We start from the raw sequence: 15,275 nt of genomic DNA, 5'->3' as shown, positions 1-15,275 counted from the left end.
GTTGAATCCGGAAGCGATCTCCCAGGGCTGAGTTGCAGCTGAGGACCCCGGTGGCAGGCAGGGTTCGGGATCATGAGTTGGTGAGTGAGGCCAGACGGCGGGAACAGCTGGAGCCCCCAGCCCGCAATGCGCTTTGCCCTGCGTCCGTCCGAGTTGTGTCCCTTGGTCCCTGCTGCTCGCGGACCCTTCACCCCAGAGCAGGGCCCGACTGGCCCGGGATCTAGGGTCGTTCAAGGGGCCTTGCTCAGGTGCCTGCCGGCAGGCTTCATCTCTCTGCAGGCCTCACCGGGAGGTGAGGCGTGGGATCCCTTTAGCGTCGGATCTTGGCGTTTGTTTTCTGACTTTGTTCCAAGGAGCCGGTCCCGTCCGTCTTCTCTCGACAACGTGAAGGGAGGGACTCTCCTGTTACCTCCTTTTCTAGATATCCGTTGAGAAATACCTCCTTTTCTCCCTTCGTGAGCGCCTTTCCACCGCTGCCAGGTGGCCCTCACTCTGACAATCTGAGCCCAGTTCACGAATCTAAACCCCTTGCTTTCAGAAGAGTAACCTTTGCCCCACTTAGTCTTCAAGAGACAAACCGTGCTTCTTTTTTGGAAGATGCCAGAATTACACAGCACCCTGTCAGTACAGTATCAGACTAGTTTTCATCGTTTCCAGGACCATTACCCCCTCATTGCTTTCCCTGTTAGCATAAGTAAGTGTAAATGTTATGGGAAGGATCAAGCCAAGAGAAGAGAAGGGAGGGAGTCTCAGAGTAGAGTCACAACTAAAGAGCTGGCCGGGGCGTTGCTATGAACCTGTCTGATGATAAACACTTGATATCGTTCAATGGTTGATTTCTTTTGTAAAACTCAATTTGCTTGAAGGACCTTACCCTCAGGCCCAAGGGCCTACATATTCACAACTCCAAACCCCAGGGCATCCAACCAACACAATAGGTGTTGAATAGGTCTGAATGCACTGCTCCTCCCCTCCCCCACCGCCCCCCCCCCCCTACCAGAGAGGTACAGGATGAATCAATCCTTTTGGAATCCAGGTTCTGTTAGTATAGGTAATCATCTTCGCCACTGTCTTCTCAGAGTCTAGTCTGTTTCTTTACCAAAAGTACACGACGATAGCGAGTTATGAATGAACAAAGATGGTAGAATATTCTTCAGGAAGGCTCTTGCAGGCTCGCATTTGGCCATCTGTGGAAACTAAGTTATGGCCACAAGCAGCTGATGTCATTCAGTGTAAAGGACAGCTCTGTAGTGTAAAAGTAAGCCATTTCTACCTACCCCCCTTGCTTGTTAGATGAAGATTGACAAATATAAGACAATCAGTGCCAGCACGCGGAGGGCAGCCCGGAGCAATCCCTTAACAAGCCCCAGCAGGAGCTGCTCCTTTTCCCTTCACCTTTGCTCCAGGAGGCCGATAGGGGGCTGGAGCCTTAAAAAGCTGATTTTTCCATCTTGTTATAACCTAATCAGTGACGGGCAAAGTGGCAATCCTTCAGTTCCACTTCCTAGAGGAATTGCTTCCTTAAAGGGTCAACCAGGGTCCCCTTTCTTTGTGAGATGGATGTCTTCTTACCTGCTGCATCTTGAATCTTTGGAGTTCTCTTGCCTAATTTTCTCAAAGTGAAAAACAGACAGTACAGGTGCTTTACATTGCTTAGACTGGCATTTACAATTCTTAAGAGTGAATCGATCTTTTTTTCACAAATCAGGGGAGGAGCAGAGCAGAGACCACTGAAGCCAAAGGATTCTCTAGGTGATCTGAGATGCACTGTTTCCACCTGTCTCACAGAAACCTTTTTTTCCTGAAAAAACTAGTAGCCTATTTCCTAAAGCCTTTCAGGCTGGAGAGAATTGAAATTGACAAGTAACTGTCCAGCCAAAGCTGAGATTTTATCCAGTAGAATTAATTTACCAGTACACACCCGTCTTGGCTCCTCCTTGGACTGAGGGTCACAACCAAAAGGGTAGCTTTGTCCCTCAAAGCCGAGGTTCCTTTCTCTTCCTCCTTAGAGGGCTTCTACGTCATCTCTTGCGTGGACCCTGACCCTCTCTCCCTGAGAGGGGAACAGCACCGGCGCCTGGGCACACAATCACACTCAGTTCCTGGCTCAATGGCTGGCAAGAGGACCGGGGCTGGATCCTTCTGATTCACTCCTGGAGTGGTTTTCCTGCTCCCAGAATGAATCCATCCATTCATCTGCGACTGGAATTCTCAGTGGGGGAAGAGACCAGAGTGACGTAGAGCCGTCATGGGAGGCTGATGCCCAAGGTCAAGTTCACCAAGCACATAGGATATGCCAGCCATCATTGAATAAGGCCTAGGGGCACACAGCCCTTAGTCCCCAGAGGGCAACCATTGTTCTGGGCTAGACTGGGCTTTCAAAATGTCACAGTGAGAAATGTCCAATATTGGTGCCCTTTGCACACTGTGGACTTTGCATGAAGAGTGAGAGCCCTTTGTTCTCTGCTTCCTCAGTGCATGCGGCCCGCCCACTGCCTGTTTGTTTAGTGGGCCCTTGCTGCCTTCCTGCACCATCCATCCATCTGCCTTTCAGCAAGGTGGCCAAGTGGTGGGCCCTGCTCTGAGGAAGGCATTTGATGTTCACATATCGGATCACAGATCTACCTCTTGGCTCTAAGCCAAGTGCTTCTCTTTCCCCTCGTCTTCTCCGTCACTCCCTCTCTTCCTGGGTGTGTGTGTGTCTTTATTATGATGTGGAGGAAGAATTAAGTAGTTTTAAGGATAGTGGCTTTAATCTTACTCATCTGTCTTCCTTGGAACCACACACCTTGACAATGATATTAGGCTTCAACGACAAGGAAAAAGGAGCACTGCTGAAGCAAATCAGCCTGTACCTAGAGGCTCAGGAGTTTGACTCAGAAGACAGGAAATTAAAATCAGCACAAATAAACTTGGTAGGAGTTGGTGTGCTGAGTTCAGGCTCTGGTTCCCTCATTCATAGTATGGCCTGGTCAGGCACTTGATCTTTCTCTGTCTTGTTTCCTCCATTGTATACTTTCAACTGACACTTTGTCACCCAGATCTGCTGTGAAAAGAATGGAAACCCTGCAGATCTGATTTTTTGTGTTTGTGATTCTTCTGGGCTTTTCTACCTCTCTCTGCCCCCTTAAACATTGGTATTCCTCAGGGAACATCTTTTTTTACACCCTGTTCTCACCCTGTACCCTCCCCATCATCTTCAGGATAAAGCCCTAACTCCGTGCCATGTCTGATAAGGCCCTTCTGGATCTGGATATCCCCCTTCACTCCTGCGTCCACAGTTTTCCTGGTCTCTTGTGCCCCTGCTCCTCTCTACCCACTGCCCCTTCTGCCCAAAACGCTTTCCTCCCCGTGCCCCACCATCCTCCAGGCCAGCATCCGCTCATCCTTTGAGTCAGGGCAGGGCTTCCCTGGTGGTCCTGCCTGCCAATGCAGGGGACAAGGGTTTGATCCATGGTCCAGGATGATCCCACATGCCTCAAGGCAACTAAGCCCGTGTGCCACAGCCACTGAGCCTGTGCACCCTAGAGTTCATGCTCTGCAACAAGAGAAAGCACCGACATGAGAAGCCTGTGCAGCCCAACTAGAGGGTAGCCCCGATGCAACAACAAATGCCCAGCCTAGCCAAAAGTAAAAAAAAGTCAGGGCAGGTTTCACCTCCTCTGAGGGTCTTCCCTAAATGGCCCCTGCACACCCTGCCAAGCTGAATGGGGTGCCCCTCCTCTGGCCCTCATTAGCATCTATACTTGAATTGCTGGCTTTTCAGTCAGCCCACTAGATGATGAGTTATTGAAAACAGTTGTCTCTTGGCCACCATAGTAGCCTTAGCACTGTCCCCGGCAATCCGTAAATGTTGACTAAATGTGTGAATGAGGACTGTATTCCCATATACTGACTTGCCTTCGCTCAGGAAAAATGTAAGATAAAAATGTGCAAAAGCTACTCTACGAACTGAAGAGGGTCTAAGTATGCTGTCATTAACATGAAGAAGTGGCTTCGCAGTCTACTCTGTCTGTCCTCTCCTTTGCCTTCCCTACCCACCCCCACCCTTAACTCCTTTATTCTCCAGCTCCACAGCGCTTCTCATACAGTTCTCCCACACTCTCCACATATTGTAAACATGTGCCTCTCACACGGTAAAGTCCCCGAGAGCAGGATCTATGGCTTTTCCATCTGTGTGTGCACATGGTGTGTGGCACATAGTGGATACCTAATCAGTAATAGTCAAATGGATTGGATGGAATGTAAAGGAAGGACAGTAAACTGCTGGGTCAGAGGGAGACATCCATTCAATGGCAAACATTTTCTCAGGGGAGGCTCTTTTCCCTCTGGCACTACCATTGCTATCTTACATTCTTACAGTACTTTCAACTTTGCAAATTATGTTCCCATCCATTATCTGATAGCATCCCTGCGTCTACCCTTTGAGGTTTGCAGTTCAGGTCTGATTATCTCCCTTCAGCAACTTATCTGAATTCATTCACCTCGCAGAGCTGGAACTGAAGCCTGAGAATTCCCACGCTTGAACAGGAACATTAGGAAAGGGGAAGACCATCCCCAAGTTGACTGGATCCCAGAGGAAGGTGTCTGACTTTGTCAGCTGATTAACATGAGCAGGTTGGTAGTGAATTATAGGAAGTGACCGGTCTTCACGCATTAAGTGACAGAGGAAGTCCCATGTCCTGCAGACCTTCAGGTATTCTGGGCTATCTTGGTTTCTTCCTACTATGGAGCCTCCCCGCCTGGGGTAGCCTTACCACTCACTTCTGTGACTTTGGACAGGCCAGCCTCTCCCCAAGCTTCTTCCTCCTCTACAAAGAGCCATATGCTCAGTTTTGTCTGACTCTTTGTGGCCCCATGGACTGTAGCCTGCCAGGCTCCTCTGTCCATGGGATTCTCCAGGCAAGAATACTAGAACAGGTTACTATTTCCTCCTGCAGAGGATCTTCCAGACCCAGGGATCAATCCTTCATCTCCTATGTCTCCTGCATTGGCAGGCGGATTTTTTTACCACTAATGCCACCTGGGAAGCCCGTAAAGAGCATAGCAATGCCCATTGAGGAGCCCACGGGATTCTGTATTCAACATTGTTTTGTGCACAGGTGTAAAACTCTACTTTCAGCCATTTGTAACAAGCGGGAAAGGGACTTTTTCCTGATTTGGGAGCAGTTTGAAAGAGTCAAGTATCTTGAGTCCCACAGCTTCTTAGTCAAAGGCATTTTCTTATATTGGGTTGGCCAAGAAGTTCATTCAGGTTTTCCTATAACATCTTGTGGAAAAACCTGAGCAAACCTTTTGGCCAACTCGATTATTCTACTCTAAGTAAATGGGTTGAGGTAGCTTTCAGATTGGCAGTTAAACTATTAGAGTTGTTGTCCCAAAACCATTTGCCTGGTGGCTGATCTACTAAATAGAGCCCCGTGTAGTTTGTTGCACATAGATAGAGCTCAATGAATCTTGGTTGATTTAACATATATCAAGCACTAAACATTGGGGGACATTCCAAAGGCTTTAAGAATCTATCCTTGCCTTCATCTGGTGTATGAAAAGGGCCAAGGGTTCACAGGAATGACAGCGGATCACTAAACGTCCATGTAGCATCATCACGAAAGACATCAAGCAGAGGATGTGACTGTAACTCAATGCTGACTTAGTGAGCGTATCCTATTGCAGTGGGGAACGACAGAGGGGGGTGTACAGGTTGGAAAAATGGTGTGAGAAAAGTGCGTGGAGATGGAATGCTTCTAGAGTGTTGGGGGCAGGCAGTTGGGAGGCCAGCTTGTATTTAATAAATAGTGATTCGGGTAGAAGCTTCGTGGATGGGAGCTGGCACTCTGGTTGGGGCCCTACTGTAAGCACTTTCAGTGCCATGCTGAGGAATTGAAATCAAGCCTAGGCTTTTGAAAATTGCAGGTTTTTGAGCAGGGAAGTGGCAGGGCAAAAGCAATGATTTTTGTCAGGTTAATTCGGCAGTGGTCTGCAGGATAATTCAGAAGTGAAAGAATGGAGATGGGGGTAGGGCAACTTGGACAGTGGCTTCTGAAATTTTTTGACCACAGTTTGCAGTTAGAAATGCCTTTGATGTCAACACACACAACACACACTTGAAATTAGTTTCACATTGGATGTGTGTGTGATGCACTCAGGTATTTTCTATTATGTTCTATTTTGGTTTTTAAAGAAAGACCCACTTCATTGCTTTCATGACTGATTTCGATAGATGTTTACAGTGGAATGACATGCAGTAGTGTAAATGATCAGTGAGTGATGGGTCTTCTACACAAGACCCAGAGTTTATTACGAATATTCAGACTAGAAGATTCTACCTGTGACTTCAGCCTGGTCAAGATAGTGCTGTTTGTTTATTTGGTTCTTTGTCATAGGTTATAATAAGAAATACAGAAGGGGCTGCTGTAAAGAACATTGGTTGGTTCTGTATAAGAATTTATTCCATAGATTTGGAAACTGTCAACCACTTAATAGAAAAGAGAACCAGGTGGACAAAAGCCTCAGCCAAGATTTTCCATGTATTAATTATCAAAGAAGGACTCCCCTGGTGGTCCAGTGGTTAAGACTTCAGGTTCCAATGCAGGGAGTGCAGGTTCAATCCCTGGTCCGGGAGCTAAGATCCCACAGGGCTTGGGGCCGAAAAACGCAAAACATAAAACAGAGCAATATTGTAACAAATTCAATAAAGACTTTAAAAAATGGTCCACATTAAAAAAAAAATGGTCCACATAAAAAAAAAATAATAATATTCAAGGGGAGATTAAACCAACAGTGAGAAATGAGATGCCATTTCACAGCTATTGGACTGGCAAAAGATACGGTAAATTTCGTCTAGCAGTGCCAGGTGTCTGAGGAAGCAGTGGGAACTACAGCCACGGCATGGGGTGGGGGCGGGGAATTGACATGACCACTGGGAGGTTTTGCAGCTCCGCACACAGAGTTGGGCCTACCCCTCACCCAGTTAACCTTTCACACCTGTGCAGCAGGAGGCCTGCGGCAGAAATGCCCCTGCTGCATTGTTTGTATTAATAGATGTCCAGACTCTGAAGAATGGGAAAATAAAACACTTTATCGTTACATAGTAAAATAAGCTGTAGTCAAAATGAATGAAGTCATGTGTGTCTCAGAAACATCATGCTAGACATAAAGTTCCCACATGGTACGTTTAATATTGTACTATTTGTATAAAGTTTGTGTGTTTTAAGTCACTTTAGTCATGTTAGACTCTGCACCCCTGTGGGGAGCTGCTTTTTCTCATTTTTTTGTGATTATACAACTCTGCCCCATAGGGGAGCTTTTTTACACCAAGCTCCTCTGTCCATGGGATTCTCCAGGCAAGAATACTGGAGTGGGTTGCCATCCCCTCCTCCAGGGGATCTTCCCGACCCAGGGATCGAACCCACGTCTCTTACGTCTCCTTCATTGGCAGGCGGGTTCTTTACCAGTAGTGCCACCTGGGAAGCCCAGCACATATTTGTATAAAGTTTAGACCTGTGAAACAGTACTGTGTTGTGCTGATGGATTCAAATTTATGAAGTGAAAATATGGGAATAATACACCCTGAATTCAGGGTAGTGGTTATGTCGAGGATAATGGGGTGGGGAGAAGGAAATGGGATCAGGTTGGAAAACCCCAGGAGCTTCAGCAGTATCGGTGCTGTTGTATAGATTGAAGGATAAGACCTGAAGCAAGTGTGGCTCAGTGTTAGAGTTTCACATTGCTCCGTGGTAGATACATGAGTATTTATTATACATGTGCCAGAATTTTTTGTTTCCAATATTTCTGTAACTATTTTCATGCCTCGCCTGAGCAGCATCATGGCTAGGTCTGACCTCATAGCAAAAGAATCATTGCCTCCTGTGACCAAAAGCTGGGGATGACCAAGGGAGGGGAGCCTACAGGTGGATGTCCATCCCAGCCTTCCTCTCACTTCTCGGGACCAGACCTTCAACAGAGAAGAGGACCTGACAGAGTAAAAGCGCTTTTAAGATTCCTGGTTGGTGAAGGACAGGAGTGAGAATGAGATCAGAGCTAGTGCCTCAGCTCATCTGGTGCTTCTCAGTCTCTGCATCTCAGCCTCCATGAGCCCATCAGAGTGGAGGTCAGGCCAAAGAAGACTTAGCTCTGGCTTGTCCAGTAAGCAGGACAAACATTGCGCCTCCAAGTGCCTTATGGTCCCCTTTTATAAAATGGGAAAACCTTTTTTTTTAAATGTCTGTCAAATATTAGGAGTTTCTTAAAGAGAGGCAAAAAAAAAAGTCCAAGCCACCTCCCCGAATTGCCTTCCTTACTCTCTTTTCTTGATCTTTGGATGTTCCAAAAGTCTCCAGACTTCTGTCACAAATCCTTTTAGTGATCAGGAGGAAGTCACCACTCAATTGTAAGCAAATATATCAACTTGATCCTGGTAGTGGCGATTATGTTATGGGACTGCTGTGTGCTCCCCAAACAGAAAACAACCATTTCGCGTTTCCTGACCGTACTTAACCTCTGTGTAACTCTGTGCAAGTCCCCCATCTAGGCCTCAGTTTGATTAGCATCATCAGGATACCACCACCCTCATCTTTATGACAGATATGGGCTGCTTATTATAGGTCGGGAACTATTGTAAAGAGTAAACTCATTTAGCTTTCACAGCCGCCCTATACGATAGCTATATTATGATCCTATTTCATAGACAGGGAAATTGAGACACAGGAAAATTAAGTCACTTGTCAAGTCTCACAGCTGGCAGTTGGCAAAGCCAGATCTTGAACCCAGGCAGCCTGGATCCAGAGTCCATCCCCTCACACAGTGCGCCGTCTCTTGAGTGAAATACGGGAGGGCAGCACTTTGAATGAACTGACGTCGCGGAAGCAGTGAGCACAGAAACTGGCAATAGTAGATGCTCAGTAAAATGGCCTCTTTATTGGATGAACTCACTCCACACTCTGTGATTCATTCTGCCTTTCCTTTCAGAGGTCAGCCCCAGGAGCGTGGGGAAGGAGGGATCACAGCTGAGCTGGGCGATCATGCTGGTCCAAGCACTGAATCGGCCAAGTCACAGAGTCATGCCTTTTATTTTTAAACACACACACACCTCCTCGGTCCAGTGGCAAGTGAGGGTGGTGTCCTCTGTGCTCTGGTTTGGGATCCAGCTAATTTAGGGGAAGGACTGAGGTGGGGCTGGAGAGGCTGTGGTCGTAGGCACTGGAAACTGGTTGTTCGTAGCTCAGGCCATTTGTCTTTCTGATGGGGTCTCTCACGTCCTTGCTCCGGCTGAACTTTCCTTGGCCCCAGGCATTGTGGCCAGCTGGCCCTTCAGAGAAGATGGCATCCCTTGAGCAGCTGCTCCTCCGGAGCCAGCTGACTCCCTGTAAGCCCTGCCCTGGCCCCGGCCTGCTGTTTCCTCTCTCTCATGGTCAAGGTGGTGGTAGCCTTGGTGGGGGCCTCAGACCAGAGCCAGCAGCGACCCGAGAATAGAGTGACAGAGGGCTGGGGGAGGAGGGGCTCGTCCTCCCAGCCTGCAGAAGCTGCTGCCTTTCGCCCACCTTCCTGCTCTTGCCGAGACGGTGACTCAGGCCCAGACCACTCCCTGGGGAGCCAGGATTTCAGCCACTATCAACTGCCTCCTACTCTCTGCTCAGCCTTCCCTCTCCCCACCACCCCGAACTCTGATCTTTGCTCAGCTGGAGATATCTGGAAGATGGTGGGGTGGGGGTAGACTGAATCATTCCAGGGTTCTCTCCACCCCCGGCCGGGGCCTAGGCCCATTCAGGCTCCATAGAAACAAATCCAGGAGGCCCAGTGAAGGCCAGGGAGAAGGACGTAGGTTTTAGCTTCTTTCAGCTCTTCTTGGTGATGGACTAGAGGACTCTCCAAAGAAGGCAGGGCTTGAGAGATGAGCTGGGGTGACCAGGGGGATCCCCACCCAGCTGCCATCTGGGGCTGCCTCTCAGTCTCTGCCTCTGCCGTGGAGGGGGTGGGGAAACAAAAGATTCAAAAACCCAGCAAATTGAAAAGGCACAAGAGCCGGTTTTGTAAATAGACATTACACAAGAGCAGGAGTTTTTTGGGAAAGGTTTTACTGAGACAGAATTAGCCAACTGGCATCCTGCTGCTAATAGAGATATTTACTGTTTGAAAAGTATATTTGTAGCTTTGGAGAACATCCTGTTGACTTTTCTTTATTGTGAAAGAAAATAGAACCCTTTCCCCCCTCTTCCCCTTTCCCTCTGTACACATAGAACTTTTTTTCTTTTTTTTTTCTTTTTTGAGGTGGGGCTGGCTGGGGGTTGGAGAAGGGCAAGGCTGAGAGAAATGTTTTCTCCATTTTGTCCCCGAGACCAAAATATTTCTTCCCCTGCCCTCTGATGCTCGTATTTATGGAATGGCAAGGAGAACCAAGTAAGGAAGCCCACTCCCTGGGTCGGGAGCTCACAGCCTTTCTGATAGCTCCAGAGTTTAGAGGTTCTCTGGGGAGCGAGCCCCATCTCCTCTCTGGACCTCTCCTGACCGCCCCCCTCCCCGCCTCTGCGCCCGATTCCAAGGGGAGAGCTGTGAGGACAAGGAGGAGGAGAACAGAAGTCTGGAAGCCCAGTGAGCCCCTCATCCCAGAGCCCCAGCTATGCCAGGGCAGCAGTGCCCTCAAGAGATGCTGCCGTGCTGCCACTCTTGCTGCTTCTGAGGACATCCCTGTGGGGGCCTTGAACCACAGGGTGAAATCCAGAGGTCAAGGAGGCGAAGAGGCCAAAGAGTCAGTTGCCTTAAAGTTGCTTTGCTCTCTCTCCACCCTTTACTACTTCAGCGGCAGAGAATCTGATCCTTCCATCAGACCACCTGCCCAAGTTCTCTGGCTCTTCCTCTGGCAGAGCAGAGCACATTTGCCCTTTGGCAGCCTGAGAAGAAACCCAGGAGACTCTTCTCCTTTCACATTTCCTCTCAGGCTCTTGAGAATGTGTTCCCTTGACCCATACGCTGCTAACTTGGCCAGGCTTTACTGCCAGTGCCAAAGGCCAGCTCTGTTCCCTCGGTCTCCATTGAATGTACTTTGCCTTGACCCCAGCTGGTGCTTGTGGCTGGTGATGCCTTTTTAGGTTTTTATTATAACTAGATAAGGATTGGGAGACCAAGGACAATGATACTACCTTTCTTTGTTCTGTATATAGCCTGATCTAAGAGTAGCTTTTTTCAGGAGCCCTAAATTAGAGTGTGCTATTTGATAGGGCCCTGAGGGCAGTGGTCTCATTTTACTCATTCATTTAGTCATTCATTACCTGCTTAGTATGTGTATGAAACCAGACTATAAGCTCCACGAAATCATAGAATGAGTCTGCCTTGTTCATCCTGAGATCCCTAATCCTCACATAGTACTAGGCATGAAGGATACCCTTAATACATAGTCACCGGCTGTTCATTCAGTAAAAGGTTGAGAATAGCACTGTGCCTAGTACAGCACTTGCAGGAGATGCACAGAAGCATAAGTCAAGAGTCCCGACCCTTGAGGTGCTTCTGTGTTGTAATGAGAAAACAAGATGTGTACACATCAGAGTTAATTAACCTATACTTTTTACCAAACAGAGCTTACTTCAGTAATGAAAGGATGGCTCATTCTGGAGACATGCGTTCACACAGTTCATCACAGCACAAGGTCATAGGCGAACCAACTGGTCAATTAATGCATGCTGAAAAGGCATTGATAAAATTCAAAAGTCCAATCTTTATATCTTTCAGTAAACTGGAAACTGAAAAATATTTCCTTACTATTATTGGATTGGCCAAAATGTTCTTTCAGGCTTTTCTACTATCATACAGAAAAAACCTAAATGAACTTTTTCGCCAACCCAATGGGAGGCTTCTTGGCTGAAACCAGGAGCCTTCTTCTTGTTCTACAGCAGAAGATTAAACTCAGAGATTCTTACTAAAGTCAGAAGCATCATTTTCTGCAATTTCTAGCCAATGCCATAATATAAGACAATAAATAGATATTAAATATTGGGGAAGAGGAAAATCTTACAGTTATTTTTAAATTATATGACTATTTGGAAAATCTAGTTAGTTTTTTCTTGCCAGCCAAATTTCTTGGGCTTTTAAGACTAGGTTAAATATATAGGTGTGGTGACTGGTTGTGGGGTAAATATTTAACACCCCATAGCTTTCCTGTGTACCAGGAAGATGAAGTGAAAAAGAGAATCCATTCGTAGCATAACCAAAATATAAAATTCCATGGAGTGCACCTAAGACATATAGGGCAGAAAATTTCACCAGTAAGTGTTCTTTGGGATGTTAATATTTAACAAAATAAATGTAGCAGACCTATATGAAAAAACTCTTAAGGCCAAAGGAAGTGATAAAAAGACTTCAATGACTGGAAAGAAATGTTTTGGTCCTAAATGAACAAACCTAATATAGATAAAGATGTAAGTTCTTCATAAGTTAATTTATAAATATAATGTATTTTCACTTCATGGCAAATAGATGGGGAAACAGTAGAAACAGTGACAGACTTTATTTTTGGGGGGCTCCAAAATCACTTTATTTTTTTAGGGCTCCAAATAGTCATATCATTTAAAAATAACTGTAAGATATTCCTCTTCTTCCCCAATATTTAATATCTATTTATTGTCTTATGGCATTGGCTAGAAATTGCAGAAAATGATGATTCTGACTTTAGTAAGAATCTCTGAGTTTAATCTTCTGGTGACTGTAGTCATGAAATTAAAAGACGCTTGCTCCTTGGAAGAAAAGTTATGACCAACCTAGACAGCATGTTAAAAAGCAGAGACATTACTCTGCCAACAATGGTCCGTCTAGTCAAAGCTATGGTTTTTCCAGTAGTCATGTATGGATGGATGTGAGAGCTGGACTATAAAGAAAGCTGAGCGCCGAAGCATGGATGCTTTTGAACTCTAAGAAGACTTAAGAGTCCCTTGGACTGCAAGAACATCCAACCAGTCCATCCTAAAGGAAATCAGTCCTGAATATTCATTGGAAGGACCGATGCCACTCCAATACTTTGGCCACCTGATGTGAAGAACTAACTCATTTGGAAAGACCCTGTGCTGGGAAAGATTGAAGGCAGGAGGAAAAGGGGACGACAGAGGATGAGATGGTTGGATGGCGTCACTGACTCAGTGGACATGAGTTTGAGTAAACTCCAGGAGTTGGTGATGGACAGGAGGCCTGGGGTCGCAAAGAGTCGGACACGACTGAGCAAGTGAACTGAATTGAATATATTTTCAGTAATAAATATCCTGATTTAGAAGGGAGGATACAGCACATGATTTTGAATTTCATCTTAAATCTGAAAACAAAACAAAATAGCCAAGAAATTACCTAAAAAAGAAATGTAATGAGAAAGATTTGAGTTTTTATAAACCTAAATAATTAAGTCTGTGTTCGAAAGAGAGTGGACCTACTTGTGGTATAGAGTGGAAATGTTTAACACTAATAAAATGATTTTTCAAAGATTAATTTTTGTGGGGGGACTTCGCTGGTGGTCCAGTGGTTAAGACTTTGCCTTCCAATGCAGGGGATACAGGTTCGATCCCTGGTTGGGGAGCTGTGATCCCTCCTGGCCAATGTAAAACAGAAACCATATTGTAACAAATTCAATAAAGACTTTAAAAATGGTCATTTAAAACAAAAATCTTTAAAAATATATATATTTTAAAGATTATTTTTTAAAATCACATTAAAGCAACTGGCTAACCACACACTCAAACTCTACATGGAGTAAAGATTTAAATATAAAAAACAAACCACTAAAATTCATTTGGAAATTCAAGGGACACAGAATAGCCAAAACAGTCTTAGCAAAGAAATTCAAAGTTGGAGGACTTACTCTTCCCAATCTCAAAACTTACTACAAAGCAACAGTAATTAAGACAGTGTAGTACTAGCATTAGGATAGATATGCAAATCAATGGAGTAGAATAGAGTCCAGAAATAAACCTTTACATTGATGGTCTGTTGATTTTTAACAAGGATGTCAGGACAGTTCTACGGAAAAGGAAAGTCTTTTCAACCAACAATATTGAGATAACCGCATGGCCCCATGCAAAACAATGAAGTAGGACCCTTACTACACTATGTACTAAAGTTAGAAAGGATCAAAGACCTAAACATAAGAGCTGAAACTAGAATGCTCTAAGTAAAGAAAACATAAATGTGAATCTTCCTGACCTTGGATTTGGCAAAGAATTCTTAGATACAAAAACCAAAACCACAAACAACAAAAGAAAACATAGATTTGGCTATTTCAAAATCTAAAACTTTAATTCTTCAAAGGATACCATGAAGAAAGTAGAAAAAAATAAATCACAAATGACAGAAAATATTTGCAAAACATATCTGATTAGGGACTTGTACCCAGAGTATATAAAGAACTCTTACAACTCAACAGTTAAAAGAACATCAAGTTTTTAAATGGGCTAACAATTTGAATGGATGTTTCCTCCAGAGAAGATACACAAATGACTAATAAACACCAAAAAAGATGCTCAACATCATACTCATACATGCCGCAACATGGCTAATCCTTGAAAACATTTTGCTCAGTGAAAGAAGCCAACACAAAAGGCCACATGTTATATAATTCTATTTATGTGAAATATCCAGAATATGCAAATCCTTAGAGACTGAAAGTGTCTTTCTGCTACACTACAAAATAGTTCAGTTCAGTCGCTCAGTCGTGTCCGACTCTTTGCGACCCCATGAACCATAGCACGCCAGGCCTCCCTGTCCATCACCAACTCCCAGAGTCCATCCAAACCCTTGTCCACTGAGTCAGTGATGCCATCCAACCATCTCGTCCTCTGTTGTCCCCTTCTCCTCCTGCCCTCAATCTTTCCCGGCATCAGGGTCTTTTCAAATGAGTCAGCTCTTTGCATCAGGTGGCCAAAGTATTGGAGTTTCAGCTTCAAAATCAGTCCTTCCAATGGACACCCAGGACCGATCTCCTTTAGGATGGACTGGTTGGATTTCCTTGCAGTCCAACGGACTCTCAAGAGCCTTCTCCAACACCACAGTTCAAAAGCATCAGTTCTTCGGCACTCAGCTTTCTTTATAGTCCAACTCTCACATCCATACATGACCACTGGAAAAACCATTGCCCTGACTGGACAGACTTTTGTTGACAAAGTAATATCTCTGCTTTTTAATATGCTGTCTAGGTTGGTCATACTTTCCTTCCAAGGAATAAGTGTCTTTTAATTTCATGGCTGCATTCACCATCTGCAGTGATTTTGGAGCCCAGAAAAATAAAGTCACCCACTGTTTCCCATCTA

General features: G+C 45.4%; 1 protein-coding gene across 2 annotated transcripts in view; it reads left to right on the top strand.

Moving 5' to 3' along the window:
- BIN3 (bridging integrator 3) overlaps positions 1-15,275 on the top strand; it is a 50,604-nt gene continuing 35,329 nt past the window's right edge. For both annotated transcript variants that reach the window (XM_052645040.1, XM_052645039.1), the window contains exon 1: positions 1-80. Coding sequence is in view for 1 of the 2 variants with exons in the window: in XM_052645039.1 (XP_052500999.1) it covers positions 73-80 (8 nt within the window). In the remaining variant the exon portion in view is untranslated. The remainder of the gene's footprint in view (positions 81-15,275) is intronic.

Source organism: Budorcas taxicolor, chromosome 8 (genome assembly GCF_023091745.1).
Source record: "Budorcas taxicolor isolate Tak-1 chromosome 8, Takin1.1, whole genome shotgun sequence".
Lineage (NCBI taxonomy): Eukaryota > Metazoa > Chordata > Mammalia > Artiodactyla > Bovidae > Budorcas > Budorcas taxicolor.
This window is presented reverse-complemented; position numbering and strand designations above follow the sequence as displayed.